Genomic DNA, 14,489 nt, shown 5'->3' with positions numbered 1-14,489 from the left:
AGACTTAAGTCCAATTAAAAATACTTGGATTTAAGTTATTTAGGAGAAAAATGATGTACTTAATTGGTAGATGCAGTTCCCTTTCTCCAGAGGCAATGTGAGGGACAACTCATTTTTCCAAATTAAAACTTGACAATGTTTACAAAAGTTTTAAGCTAAATCATGCAATTTAGTAAGTCTTTTTTCTCCCCACCTACATATTTTGCAGTTTAAAAAGCTTAACCAAAAAACAAGCCCCCCACACAAAATCACAATTACATTACCGTAAATCTCTTAAAATATCCTTCAAACAAGTTTGAATGATTTAATGATGCAGAATGCTTAAGAAAATGCACCTTTGTGTTCAGATGTATACATGATTGAAAACTGCATGTATATAGCCTTCAAATAGTCTCAAATCTGCTGATGGCTCCGTCTAACACATTTCCACATAGTAACAAGCACAATAAAACTAACTTACTACAAAAGTGGCATTCTGGAGTGATAAGAAATAGTATGTGCGAGAAAAATAGAGCGAAATTACTCTGCGCTGTATCTTCTGACAAAACCTTTCACAGGACTATTATTATGGCTAGTAAAGAGATTCTCTTTCATCCAGCAGAGGGCAATGAAAACATAAAAGATGCTTTCTGAAAGCAATGCAACAACTAGCTCTTATCTTCACAGAATACTATGATTACAGATGTTTTTCTATTTTATCTGAAATACAGCATGCTGGTACAAAGCCTTCATTACTGTATTTCCTTTATTTTTATGATTTTGCATGACAAACATGATATATTGAGTTCACTCTCTATGAATGCTTACCTATTGGCATAACTGTTACCGGGGGGGATGAAATCAATTTAAGGCAATCAAACAGGACAAATGTGAGGAAAAAATATTATGTATGATCACTTAAGAGAAAGAAAACACAGGATTGTTTAGGCCCATTTTCTTTTTATTATTAATATAAGTTTCTATAATCTCTTAACATTACAACTGCAGTTCAGTTTTACAGTTAATCTCACACTAAATGACAAACACCATTTGGCTTAATTAGCAGAAAGTTGAATTACAACCTTGATATAGTTACAAATTTCCAAGACCGAGAAAAACAGCTTACATTTTCTGGAATTCAGTGCTAATGCATCCCTGCCTCTTTTGTTAACTTGGTTTCAGTTAATAAATATTTTTATGGATGAACCATTTAGCTTGGTCTCTGTTCATAGTTTTAAGAGAAAGGTGACATCTCTATACACAACCTATCCTTAGTAGTAATATCCACAGTATAGACAAAGCCACAAAGAACTGCTGTTTCTTCTGGCTTCTCAAGTTGTAAACCTGTGTGTTACTTCCTAAAAAGTTCTGTGTAATGACATTCCACCCAAATTTTTGCAAGAGCAAACAAAAATTTGTAAGTAAATAGATGTAACAGTCAACATTCTTATTCTCTAGCCTTGAAAGCTTACTGAAAAGCAGAAGAAAAATAGCAGCTTTTTATTCATTTAAAAATGCAAGTAATAACAAAGTTAGTTAAAACCTCTTGTATTGAACCAAAATATGGCTATAGTACTCCACAAAATGAAAAGCCAATTAATATGCCCCTACCAAGACAGACACCTGGTCTTCACAGACCAAGCTCAACCTCTGAATAGACTGTGACTATAACAAATAAAGCCTATGTGAAAAAAGCAGAGAGAAGGGGGAAGCATGTCAGAAGACGTATTTTAGTATTAAATACAGGGAACAAATAAAAGGTTTGTTTTGAGAGGGAAATTCATCCCTTTTGTAATTGTTTCCTGTAGGTGTACTAAATACAAGATCAAGGGTAAGTATTTAGCTCATTCTCTCACCTTTTGAGCTATTACCCAGGCCATGTATGCTTTAGAGGTGCCAGGGTTTATTAAGCTTTGAAAAACTCATAAGAAACCATTTAGAAGAAAGAAAAATCAAAGAGAAGAAAGTAAAATATAGTTGTACCAAGCGGTAGTCATTAAGTGCTCACATTAAAGTTCTACTTTGTCCTTCTCAGACATATTCATTGCTATAATTGCACACCAGAGCCTTTGTTATTTCATCTCATTAAATCAGACATAACTAACTTGCATGGTTTGTGAGCTTTTACTTCACAACATCCACTTTCCAAGTCACTTGGTTTTATTTCTTGGCAGCCACATTAAAAAAAAAAAATATCTGTGTAACTTATCAACATTAGAAAAGATGGGCAACATGGGTTAGAAAGGTAGCTCTTGGAGGGAAAACACTGTAGTACTTTCATTCAAAATGAGCCAAAAGGTTTTTGAGGGAAAGAGTACATTAGCTCATACTGAGCTCAAAATAACCATGAGGAAGTCAAATCCTTGTTGCTTTAATTCTGCATGTGCTGTCACATACAAGAAGCAATTTTTCAACTATCTGCACACGTTCCTTCAGAATTATGATTCTTCATAGCTAGACATGCTATGCTCATATTCAGGCACATAAGAAAAAAACCTTTCATATGTACTGACTTTTAATGCATTGCAGAGTGACACAAACAGTCAGCAGGATTCTGGCTGCTAGCATGTAATCACCATTGGTATAGCACGAGAAGTTGAGAAACCTTCTGCATTAAATACACACGCACAGATACACCCACACCCACACACCCTTCTACAGCAGTGGTTTTTAACCATTTTTCAGTTACAGACTCCTAAAAAATTTCAAATGGAGATGCAGGCCTGTTTGTAAATTTCAAATGGAGATGCAAACCCCTCCATAAGTATGAGTATTCACATACTTTTAATTGATCATAGTCATCTTTCACAGACCCCTTTGACAGTCTGTGCACCCCCAGGGGTCCACAGACCACAGGTTGAAAACCACTGCTCTACAAATTCACTTTGTTGACAAGTACCTGGTGTAGATATTGAATAAGGAACACTTAACCACATACAGTGCTGGAAATCAGAATTTCCTAGAACCGAATACAAATTTGAGTACTGCTGAAATATGAACTCCATGGGCCAAAACTTTAAAAATAAGATTCAGGAGACTAGATTCACTTTTTTTTCTCTCTACATAAATTACATGAAATGAAGTCCATTAAAAAAAGACCCTCTAGCTGCATTAAAATATCATTACTTCCCATTTCATGACCTATGGACATATTCGAGTACTTTTAATTAGGTATCTTCTTGAGTTCATAGAATTTAAAGTGCTGTTGAGTATTCATGATCTTTTAGATGTTTTTTTTATTAGATAGCCTAAATCAGTTCTAAGACAGTATCAACTTTTTGGTTCAACACTATATTTTTCAATCATATAGATTATAATCTTCAATGTTTTGTTACTGAAATTTGACAGATAATTAGATGGTATTTTGAAACAGTTTTAAACTTTCCTTAGTTTATTACAGATATAAAAAGGAGTCCAAATTGCTCAGAGTTGTAAAGTTAGTTAACTGAAGAGACAGTATGTCCTCTTAAAGGAAAAAATGGTATTTCGTATTACGACACGATTCTATACCGTCTTTCAGATATCAAAAACTTGGCAAGTTTAAGAAGAGAATGCACTTAAAACATGAGTCTTGAATATTGACAGCAAATAGTTTAAGTTTTCATTTTGCTAATTTTAAGATCTAGGTTTCAATGTAAAAATGTTTAGTGACCGATAGTTGCACTGACTAAGAAAAGTTGTGCATGTTGATTACACTGATTATATCTGTAGTAATTCATCAAGTAAACCAATAATTCAAAAAGGCCATAAGAAGTTACAGAATATTAAAACTGGAAACTTGATTTTAAGATAACAGTATATCTTCCATTTTAGTCTAATAAAACTGTTGAGACCACTTCAAATGACAGGGTGCTGGGAAAACTGTTTTATTGTAAAATAACCAAAACGTTTTCTATTGGAAAAGGGTTTGTTCCACATCTCTGCAAAAATAAGGAAGTGAAACCAGACACATTAGGACTGCAGTGATGAAGGCAAATTTATATAAACAAACCTGTTTGTAACATACAGTGAGAAATGTCTGCTGTTCTGTACAAAACTTATGACCATCTAGGATATATTAAAGATTATCCCAGCAATACAAATATAAAACTCAGACAACAAGAAGAGTTCTCAAAGATTTCATAGTTTTCATTGATGCTGAACAGGAGACTGGCAAGCCACATATTCTATAGAAGCATGCTAATCTTCTAAACAAAGCCTGCGTTTATTCTTTTACACATTTCTGGATCTGCTACACACTTAACTTTTCAGCACACAGGAGCATTCCTTGATGTAATCCACATCTCATCTGTTTCCTAGCAGCTTTCCTCTAGGAAGAGGCTGGTTGAGCAGCTGCTTCTGTAGAAACCACTGGTGTCAGTCTTTGTTCGCCTTGTAGGGGATGGCTTAGTAAAAAAACAGCTGCCTGTATCCAACATGGAAACTACGATCATCAGCTGTGATGCCTAACCCAACCTGAAATACCAAATCTGCATTTCCAGGCTGATAAAATACCTTGATACAACTCTGTTTGGATGCCTGTTGAAAGGTTTAGAAGCATAAGTAAATCTGTAAACATTAAACAATGAACATTTACATTTTACTGGAGGAAAATAAAAGTAAGAAAAATACTAGCTTTTATAGTTTAATCCATGTTATATTTGATTACTGGGATACCAATACAATGAAAATGTTTAAAAGGAATTTTGACAGTCATTTTTAAATTTAGTACATGAGACCTTAAGTGGTTTTATAAAAGGTTTCTGTTTCCAAAGATATTATTAGGGTCCACGTATTCTTTGACAGACCTAAGCATTCCCAAACCAACATCAGAGATGGTCTCCTTCATCCACTGTTTCCGCAATTTCCCCACTGGAAAAACAAAAAACAAAACGTTTCAATATACGGTATGATACTAGGAGCCAATCAATCTTGTGACCATGAATGAATAAACACTCTGTGATAAATGCTTTTATTCAAAAATGAGAAATGTTTTGCTTTATTTGATTTATTGAGCCCACCAGACTATCAAGCTCATTAAGCTCAGTGTACTCCCAGAGGAAGCCTGTGTTCCATGCTGTCTACTTTCTTTGCAAACTATGAAATTTAGATGAAGCTAGGTTGAGATGTGTCATATTACAAATAGTAATTATATAAATTTTAAGAAGTCCCCAGAACCTCACTATAATGGGAAATTTAAAAAAAATGTTGAGAGGAAATGATTAAAAGTAAAAGCACACAAAAATGTTCTGCTTCGTTTAAAAATAATTTTCCTTGCATAAAGCTACCAAGCAAACAAGTGCCCTTAAAACTTTTGTTTTAAACAGGATTAACCAAATTTCTAATGTCAACACCACTTTCTAAACTGAAGTTTAAAAAATGAGTGTGTAAAAATTCAATTTTATTTACCTAAAACACTCTCAGTTTAGAAAAATTTTACATGTATTAAATACATTTGATAGTTGCATAGAAGAGCATAAAGAAGTCTAGCTTCAGATTAAAATGTGTATTTAAAGGAATCAGTTCCATACAAGATACAGTTACATTTACTGGAGAAAAGTTTAGTAATCTATAACTTTTATCACACAAACAAGTCCTAATAATGGTTAACTTAAATGACCAAGTTAAAGGAATATTCATGTATTAACTAACTCATCAACCCTGATTTAACAGGTCATTCAAAATAGGGGACATTATTTAATTCAAGACAGTGTAGTATTTAACATGTCAGCCTAAGACACAATCCATTTGTCAGTATGTGCTGATGTACTATAACATCTGTCTCGAAAACCTTTAAGAGTATTTGAAACAAATTCAAGACATCTTTGTGTCCCATTCTCAGGGTAACCATCAAACTGTCATCAGAATAATAAATGATGGGGACACCACTGGAGAACAGAATATTTGTGTTTATACCTTAAGGAATAGAAGCTAGACACAACACTGACTGAAATAAAAATACAAGGTACAATAATGCAACCTCCCCTTCCCCCCGCCAAATCAAACCAAACCTGAAATACTGTCAAACGCACTGTTTCTACTGGTATATAAATAATAAGCAAATATTCCAATTAATAGTACAATTATTAAGTATTCATATGATGCAGAAACATCCGTCAATCTTACTTTATAGTGCTAAGAAATCCCCCTCTAAATAAACTGTCATTACAATTTCACTGTCTAAGTCTAGTTAAATATTTAAGTCTAGTTAAATAAACTACAGTGACTGTGTATATGGCTTGACCATCACTTCATGCCACCCACACTAGCTGTTACAAACTAGGAGTTGAAGAGCAGTCATTGACATTCTCAAACGTTATCTGTAATGTAGTTTCAGTGAACGTGTCCTGTGGTTATGGATGTAATTGTCCTGAAAAGACTGCAAACAACTGCTCCAACAAGATGGAGCACATTAGAACCACAGCAGGATGCCCAACAGCTAGCATGCCTGCCTCTTCTAACACCTCCAGTAATAATGCAATTCCATGAGGAACTGAACTACTGTCTGAGCAGCCACCAAACAGCCATTGCATATTTAATGAAGTCGCTCACCAAGTGCTGGAAAACAGAAGGTGCTTGGAGTGCATCATTAGTTCTGTCAAAGTGATAATTTACACATCTATCTTGTCAAATTTTCTATGGTTTATACTTTTACAATAATAAATCTAACATACATTTGATTAGTGAACTGGAAAGTAAAAAAAAAGCTGTACAGCAGATATTGGTGGTCCTTCATGAACATATTTAATATGATTTTAACCCCTTGGTGGCAATAGGTTGTGAGCTCCTGCTGCCCACTTTAATGACTTTACATAGGCTTGTCAGCTATTACAACTTTAGGTATCAAGGGGTTAAAAACTAAGAAGTTAAAGCAGCATTACTAGGGAATTTAAACTGTTCCCTATAGCTGCATCTCTCATACAATTACAAGGGCAAAGAAGTCAAGAAAAAGGCTAAGAATAAGGCTTGGGTATAGATCATACACAAAAAGCATTTCTCCTCTAGAACCTTACTCAAAATTTATTTCCACCTTAGCTATTTCATTCATTCTCTCTACATAATATTCTATCACATCAGAAAATAAAGTTAACCTACTCCATGTAAAAGAGCTTGCACTTCAAACATTTTAGGGTCTACAAAGCATAGACATACATGCCCATGCTTTTAAGGATATGAAAAAAGGAACAACGTTACTTAAAAGGAATAAATGTTTATACTGAACACAAGTAATTTAGCTTCTTACTTATAAGAATAACTTGGAGACAGTTGTAAAAATGACTAGGGGAAAACTTGAAGCTGAAGGAAGCCTTTGCTTCCAGAACAAAACTTAGATCTTTGAACCTAATCTAGTAAGGACTATAACAAAGGAAAGTGTAAATAATTTTAAGCTTCTGTATTTAAAGGGTTACATTCAAAAGCCACTTACATACAAGCAATGTACGTACATGGACCTGTGTGCAAGAAGTAATGTACATATCTTATGCTGCATAAAGAGTTTGAATATTTATCAACATCTCATCATCATAACCCTTCCTTGGTCCTGCCTTCCCTTCCCCTTAATCCTCTTAGACAAAACTCTATTCACATGGCAATGTGGCATCACCATGATGCTACATTCTTTTAAGCAGACAAGGTTCTTTGAGTGAATCTGGTATCTTTTATTAGACCAACTTAAATAGTTGGGAAAACAATTATTAAGCAAGCTTTCAGGTTCAAAAACCCTTCGTCAGGCTAAGGAAGTTTCAGCAGTTGGTGTGTGCTCTTCTTTTCATTCCATCCAGGAAGAGCACACATCAACTGCTGAAACTTCCTTAGCCTGATGAAGGGTTTTTGAACCTGAAAGCTTGCTTAATAATTGTTTTCCAACTATAAGTTGGTCTAATAAAAGATATCAGATTCACCCGAAGAACCTTGTCTGCCTATGTCCTTAGACCAACACAGTGACAACCTATACCCCTGTAACATTCTTTTAAGGCTTTCAGACTAGTTGTCTAAGATGAAGGTCATAGGGCTGATTTTGAAATTAAGACAAATGAAAAAAGCCCACTCCCCAAACTGTCGTTATAATTGATTATGTAGCTGCATAAATAAGTAATGAAATCCACCTACTACATTTCCATAATTATTACACAAAACAAGAGGTAGTGACAGACTGGCAGGGCAAATTCAACAGATATTATATAGATGTCTTATCAATGAGCTGCAATAGCCATGCAGTTTCTCTACGCCTACACATTTGTAGGCAATTTTTGTAACATGTTTCCCCAGAAGTGTGGCTGAGGTCCACGAACCATATACATACACAAAATTTAGTACCACAGGATTCTCCCCTAGCCAATATAGCTAAAATACAGTGCACTTCCAAACCAGTATCTACCTGTCCTGCTGATGAATGCCTAATGTACTGATACAGCTTGATACTGCGTCCTATTTCAGTTGAAATCAGTGAAAACTAAAATATTCCTTAATAAAAACGAGTTATCATCATCATCATCCTCTAACTTCTCTTAAGTGAGATATAGGTAAAGGTGCATAGATGTATTCTAAATCTTTTGTGCATTAACTGTAAATAAAAAGTCTAACATTAAGATCTTGTCCACAGTGAGGAAAATTTCAGGGGCATTCACTGCATGAGATCATTTGTTGCACCATTTGTCCTTGCACTGGGGGATGTGCATACATCAGCCAAAGTACATGTTGAACATTTGGCAGTGATTCACATGCTCTCTATCAGTGAATCCAACGCTGTTCCTGGAGCCTCAGGCAACCTTTTTAAGCAAGCTGTTTCTCTTCCAGTTGTTACTGTTCTTTTGAGATGAATTTTACCACAGTAATCCAGTCTCTGTAGTAATCAAGCCCTATGATTGCCATGTGCTCTACTTGGAGCAATTACTGAAAAGTACCTTCAGTTAATGCAGAATACTGTTCATTTCTGTAGCTTATGATCTGTGCTTTTCTGTTCAGAAGAGGAATTCAATGGTCTGTAAGAGCCCAGAAACCTTTAACTGTCTACTATTAAGGAAGCTGTGCCTGTGGGCAGCACTCCAAGGTAGACAAGTAACATTCTCAATACAATCTCATTCTCAGAGTCCTGCTGTCTGATAACCCAAACCTAAAGTTCTGGCAAACGTTAGATTGTAGTGCAAGACCCTCTTTGGTCAGGACCTCTGACTAACCTCTCCTTGTAGGTACCTATATTTTTTTAATTAAATGTGTTCTGAAGAACTTCTGTTAGCAGCCATTTCTGAGGATGTAAAAGACACCAAGGTACAGGACAGCAGGTTGAAGAAACCATGGAAAACTTTCAAGTTGGCACTTAATATATTCTAAATGTTAAAACTAGTGTTGCTAAATGATGAAAGCACAAAGAAAAGTAGCATCTTAAGTGTCCAGAAGAGTAGGTTTTTATATTTTACCAACCAAATGTTCTACTACATTTGGCTTTGCTGGACCTTAAATTTTAACTAAGGATTGAACCTGGTCAGTACTGGGCTAGAGACCCAAGTAAAACCCAGATATTGCATGCATTGGGGTTAGTAATTTATACTGTACTAATACAGTAGCATGCCAAAGACCAGCATACTGGTGTAAACTGGAAGATGCAGAATAGAGGCTTTGAATAAAGTGTCAAGCCATCTGACTTGTGGCAACAGCATTTCAGTTCTTAAGTATAAAACTAGTGTTGCATCAGTTGTGTTTTTCCCTTTCCTGAAAAAACATTTGTGTAGCACAGACGATGTAAAATTGCTGGTGCTTCCAAACACTAAAGCATTAGCTGTGCAAGGCTGGGTATACAGCATCAGATATACTTTGAAAATGCAACAAAAACTGAATTTCATGGAATCAGGCATTTTTTGTCTAGTTGCAATCAAAATCCATGTTTTGGACTGAAACTGATATTTTGCTTCATGTAGACACCAAACATGCTCTTCTGCCTGACAAAGACCTGACTGCAGTTTTCTCTGCATACTGCTTTCATAAGAAGGGGATTGTGTTACCTAAGCAACAGCCATGCTGCTTAGGTAAGAGGAGGAGAAAAAGTGAGACAAAAAAGGGCTTTCCTGGCTTATCCTTGAGGAAATATGCTCAAGGATATGATGACAGGGAGAATGGTGACAAGGAGCATTTGTGGGCACTGGTCAAAATTTGTAATTGAGGGTCAACCTAACAGGACTGCATCCAAAAAAGGCAGACGTGGGGCAACCTGCACTGTGGGTGTCTTGCATAATGCAGTTTAGGCAGAACAGATTTAAGGCAAGTTGGGGTTCCAGATGCATCTAATGTAGGTTTACCTGCATCTTCACCCCCATGGTCCAGCCCCCACAGCCCATAAAAGGCCCACAGTATGTCTACTACCTTCTTGAAAGGAGCCGATAACAGCATGTGGCCTAGAAAAGATAGGACTTTACCCAGCTGTCACTTTTAGTAAGAGCTGGATGCTGTCTCTACAGTCACTTAACTGCTAATTTTACTGGAAGAATCTTTCCCAACTGACCTAGAAGTTTAATAAAAAAAAAGGTTGTCTCAATAGTTCCATTAACGTACTGTGGAAAAAAGTCAAATCCAATTCTGTGAGACTGAAGAATACCTGCTTTGGAATTTATGTCAGTTTTGCTACAGTGGGTGCATCTATACGTGCATTAATGCAACTTTTCTAACATGCATTAAATTCAGTACCTTTCAGCATTTCTACATATGCTCCAGGAGGCGCTTTAATTAGAGCAGCTCTGAGTCACGTGTATCAGTGTCTCTGGGCTGAAAAATGGCAGTGGGGATACTTTAACTAAAGCTTGTCAAACAAGCTTTAAAGCACCCCGCCATCATTTTTCAGTGCAAGGACATTGATACACCTGATGCTGGAGTCTGCTGGAGCGCAGCAGTTACCACACTCCAGCAGACTACTAATACGCAGTAAAATAATCTATTGCGCATTAAAGTGCAGGCATAGATAAATCCAATATGTAGGAAATACATATTGATATCCTGTATCTGGCAGTTTTGTATTTGCCATTCAAACAACTCAAAGGAGCACTTCAGAATTCAGAGTCCAAGAAAGTCCTCATTTATATTGGAAAACTGTTTTGAAAAAGCAGAGGAAGGCAAATCTTGCCCTAAAAACCACTATGTAAAAGAACTGAAAGATTATAGAAGAATATGGCATATGAGAACAGTGATCAGGCAGAGGATAGGCACACCATCCTTCACTGGAACCTATATGGAAAATCCTCTAACAATTATAAAACTCATACTAGAAGAAGATTCAACTCTTAAAGTGCTCTTTCCAGAACCACCCATCCTAACCTTTAAACAAGCACCAAACCTTGCCAGCTTCATTATCAGAAGCAAACTTCCCATGGCACAGAGCACACCAAGTGGATCCAGACCATGATAAGACAAAAAATGTAAAACCTGCCACCACATCCCCAATACCCCCACAATAACTATACCCCACAACACAACCATCACCATTCCTGTATCTTACATTTGCATCTCCAGAAAAGCAGTCTCTCACCAAGTGCACTAAATGCCCTGATAGAAAATATGTAGGAGAAACCAAACAACAGTGTACCAGAAAGCACGCACACCGAAAATCTATCAAAGACAAAAATACCCAAGTTACCTGTAGGTGCATACTTTTCATAAGATACCCACTCTATCTCCAATCTCTCAGTTCTAATCCTCAAAGGGAATTTACAAAACACCTTTTCAGACATTGGATTTATGGCATATTATAACCTGCCTGACATCTGATAACCCCAGACAGCCTTTCTGCATTTTACCAGCTACATTTTATCACCTTCTCCCCTCCCCGCCCCCCAACTACCTTTCACACCCATTGTCTTCTGTTCCCTTTGAACCTCACTGCCATGCATTTGCATTTTCACAGACCTGCAATTTGCATTTTGGCTTCTATTCTACCCAGGAAAAGCACACAAACACCAATAGGCAAACAAGGTTCTTTGGGTGAATACGATATCTTTTATTAGATCAACTTAAATAGTTGGAAAAATTTTTTTAGCAAGCTTTTGGGTTTAAAAACCCTTAGTCAAGCAGAGGAAGTCTCTGCAGTTGGTGTGTGCTCTTCCTGGATGGAATGGAAAGTAAAGAAGCCAGAGGCTGGGCTGGTACGCATGTAAGATAGGCAGTCAGTGCAGATGTAAATTGAGAAGTCAGTGGGTGAGAGACAGGCTGGATGTGGGGGGAGAAGGGAGATACAGACTTTCCCGATGCCTGAAGAAGGGTGTCTGTGCCCCAAAGCTTGCAAAGAACAATTTTTCCAACTATTTAGTTGGTCTAATAAAAAGGTATCACATCTACCCAAACAACCTTGTCTGCCTATGTTCTTAGGCTAACACGGCTGCAACACCATTTTGAGCTAAACACTTATGACAGACAGACATTCCCTCTATGCCATGCCCAGAATTGCCATCGTGAACCATAACCAACTCACTTGATCTGCCTCTACATGCAGCCAAATCCCAACCATGAGGCGATGTCATTTCACCAGAAGAGCAACTGCAGATTTTTCTATAGGGGACCAGTATTTTTTTTAAATGATGCCTGGTCAGCAGATACAAGTAAAAATATGGAAAATAAAAACCATTTCATAAAATAAACACCAATTCAAGAATGCATGTTTGTGCAAAATATGATCTGTGCAAGTGACAATTTTCTAGTGTTTTAGAGGTGTAAAACAGAAAAACAGCATAAATGGAAGCAACTTATGCAAATGGACATTTAATTGTATAAATGACTGAAGACAGCATTAAGCCTAGTTCACAATGTATAATGCTGTGTTGTACCATGACTACAATTGCCTACAGTTTCTCTTCATACCTCTGTAGAAGGCAGTCAGAAATTAAAAGTACATCTTATTCTTATGAATAAAATCTGTAAAGTGACAGGACCTTTAAAAACTGACTAAATGAATTTTAAAGTGGAATGAATCAGTATATTGCAGAGCGAGCATGTGTACAAACGCATGACAGCAAGAATGTAATTTGTTTTAAAAAACTTTTGTAAGTACCATACTAGTTCCTGCAGGCAGCCTACCCTGCTTGGATATCAACATGCCTAGTGGAGATTTAAAAGGACTCATTGCTGATACCAGGGGAGTAAGAGAAAAAGTGATGCTCAAAGTAATTACCTACCATCTTCTCTAACTTAAGGTGGGTAGATAGGGAAGAAGCTGGATCCAGTATCATAAATGCCTCTTTTAGTAAGAAAAACAATGGAAGGTTTAAAAACAGGGGTATATCAAACATACAGTTCCTGGGCTGGATCTGGCCAGGGAGCCAACCCCTGCCCCAGCCCTGGTACAATCTGTGGGCAAGGCAAGAGCCCCCAAGGGGACACTTGCCTGCCTGTACACAAATGCCAGGGGCTTGGGGTACAAGCATGAGGAGCTCGCCCTCCTGTTCCATGCAAATAATTATGATGTCATAGGGATAACGGAGACCTGGTGGGACTCCACCCATGACTGGACCACGGGTATTGATGGCTATACCCTGTACAGGAGAGATTGTGTAGCTAAAAGGGGCAGGGGTGTAGCTCAACTATGTTAAGGAAAGCTACACATCCCTGCAAGCTGATCTTGGTGACCAGGGTGGACGACTGGACACCCTCTGGGTTAAAATCTGTGGGGAACACGGCACAGAGGACACAATGGTGGGAGTCTACTACAGACCTCCCACCCAAAGTCCTGAGCTTGACCAGGAGCTCGCCCAGGAACCGGCTGAGGCCGCATGCTCCAGGACCATGGCTGTCATGGGTGACTTCAGTTACCCGGACACCTTGTGGGAGGACCACTCAGCAAAAACTGAGCGGTCAAAAAGCTTCCTCTCGTGCGTGGATGACCTCGACCTGACTCAAGAAGTCTATGGGCCAATGAGAGGCAAAGCGCTGCTTGACCTGGTACTGGCTACAAGAGATGACCTAATCGGCGACCTAGTTGATCGATGGGAAGCTGGGCGACAGTGACCACGAGCTGATCACCTTCACCATCTGCTGTAAAGCTGGCAAGTCAGTCAGCAACACAAGTCCTTGACTTCAGAAAAGCCGACTTTGACAAGCTCAGGAGCCTGGTCAGTGAGGCCCTAAGGGACCATGACCCCAGGAAGAGGGGAGTTCAAGAGTGGCTGCTCCTGAAGGGAGCGATCCTCAATGCACAAGCTAAGTCTATTTCATCTCGGAGGAAAGGCAGCAAGAGGACACAGCAGCCCCCCGGCTCTCCAGGGACCTAGCAGACCTCCCGAAGCTAAAAAGAAAGGCCTACAAAGGATGGAGGATGGGATTCATCTCCAAGGAGGATTATTCTGCACTGGTTTGGTCCTGCAGTGAGCAAACCAGGAAAGACAAGGCTGCAACTGAACTCCAACTAGCTTTGAGCATCAAGGACAATAAAAAGTCCTTTTTCAGATATGTGGGGAGCCGGAGGAAAAGCAAGGGCAACATTGGACCCCTGCTGAACCAGATGGGGCAACTGACAACTGACGCCCAGGAAAAAGCCAACCTATTAAATGGGTACTTTG

At 38.0% G+C, this 14,489-nt stretch overlaps 1 protein-coding gene across 1 annotated transcript in view; it reads right to left on the bottom strand.

The window, feature by feature from the left end:
- Positions 1-3,821: 3,821 nt before the first annotated feature.
- The window catches only part of AGPS (alkylglycerone phosphate synthase), a gene marked incomplete at its 5' end in the record, with an annotated part of 110,510 nt that continues 99,842 nt past the window's right edge, over positions 3,822-14,489 (bottom strand). The window contains one exon of the mRNA XM_019523004.1: positions 3,822-4,830. Within this exon, the coding sequence (XP_019378549.1) occupies positions 4,709-4,830 (122 nt within the window). The remainder of the gene's footprint in view (positions 4,831-14,489) is intronic.

Source organism: Gavialis gangeticus, unplaced genomic scaffold (assembly GCF_001723915.1).
Source record: "Gavialis gangeticus isolate Ggan-Ray unplaced genomic scaffold, GavGan_comp1, whole genome shotgun sequence".
NCBI lineage: Eukaryota > Metazoa > Chordata > Crocodylia > Gavialidae > Gavialis > Gavialis gangeticus.
This window is presented reverse-complemented; position numbering and strand designations above follow the sequence as displayed.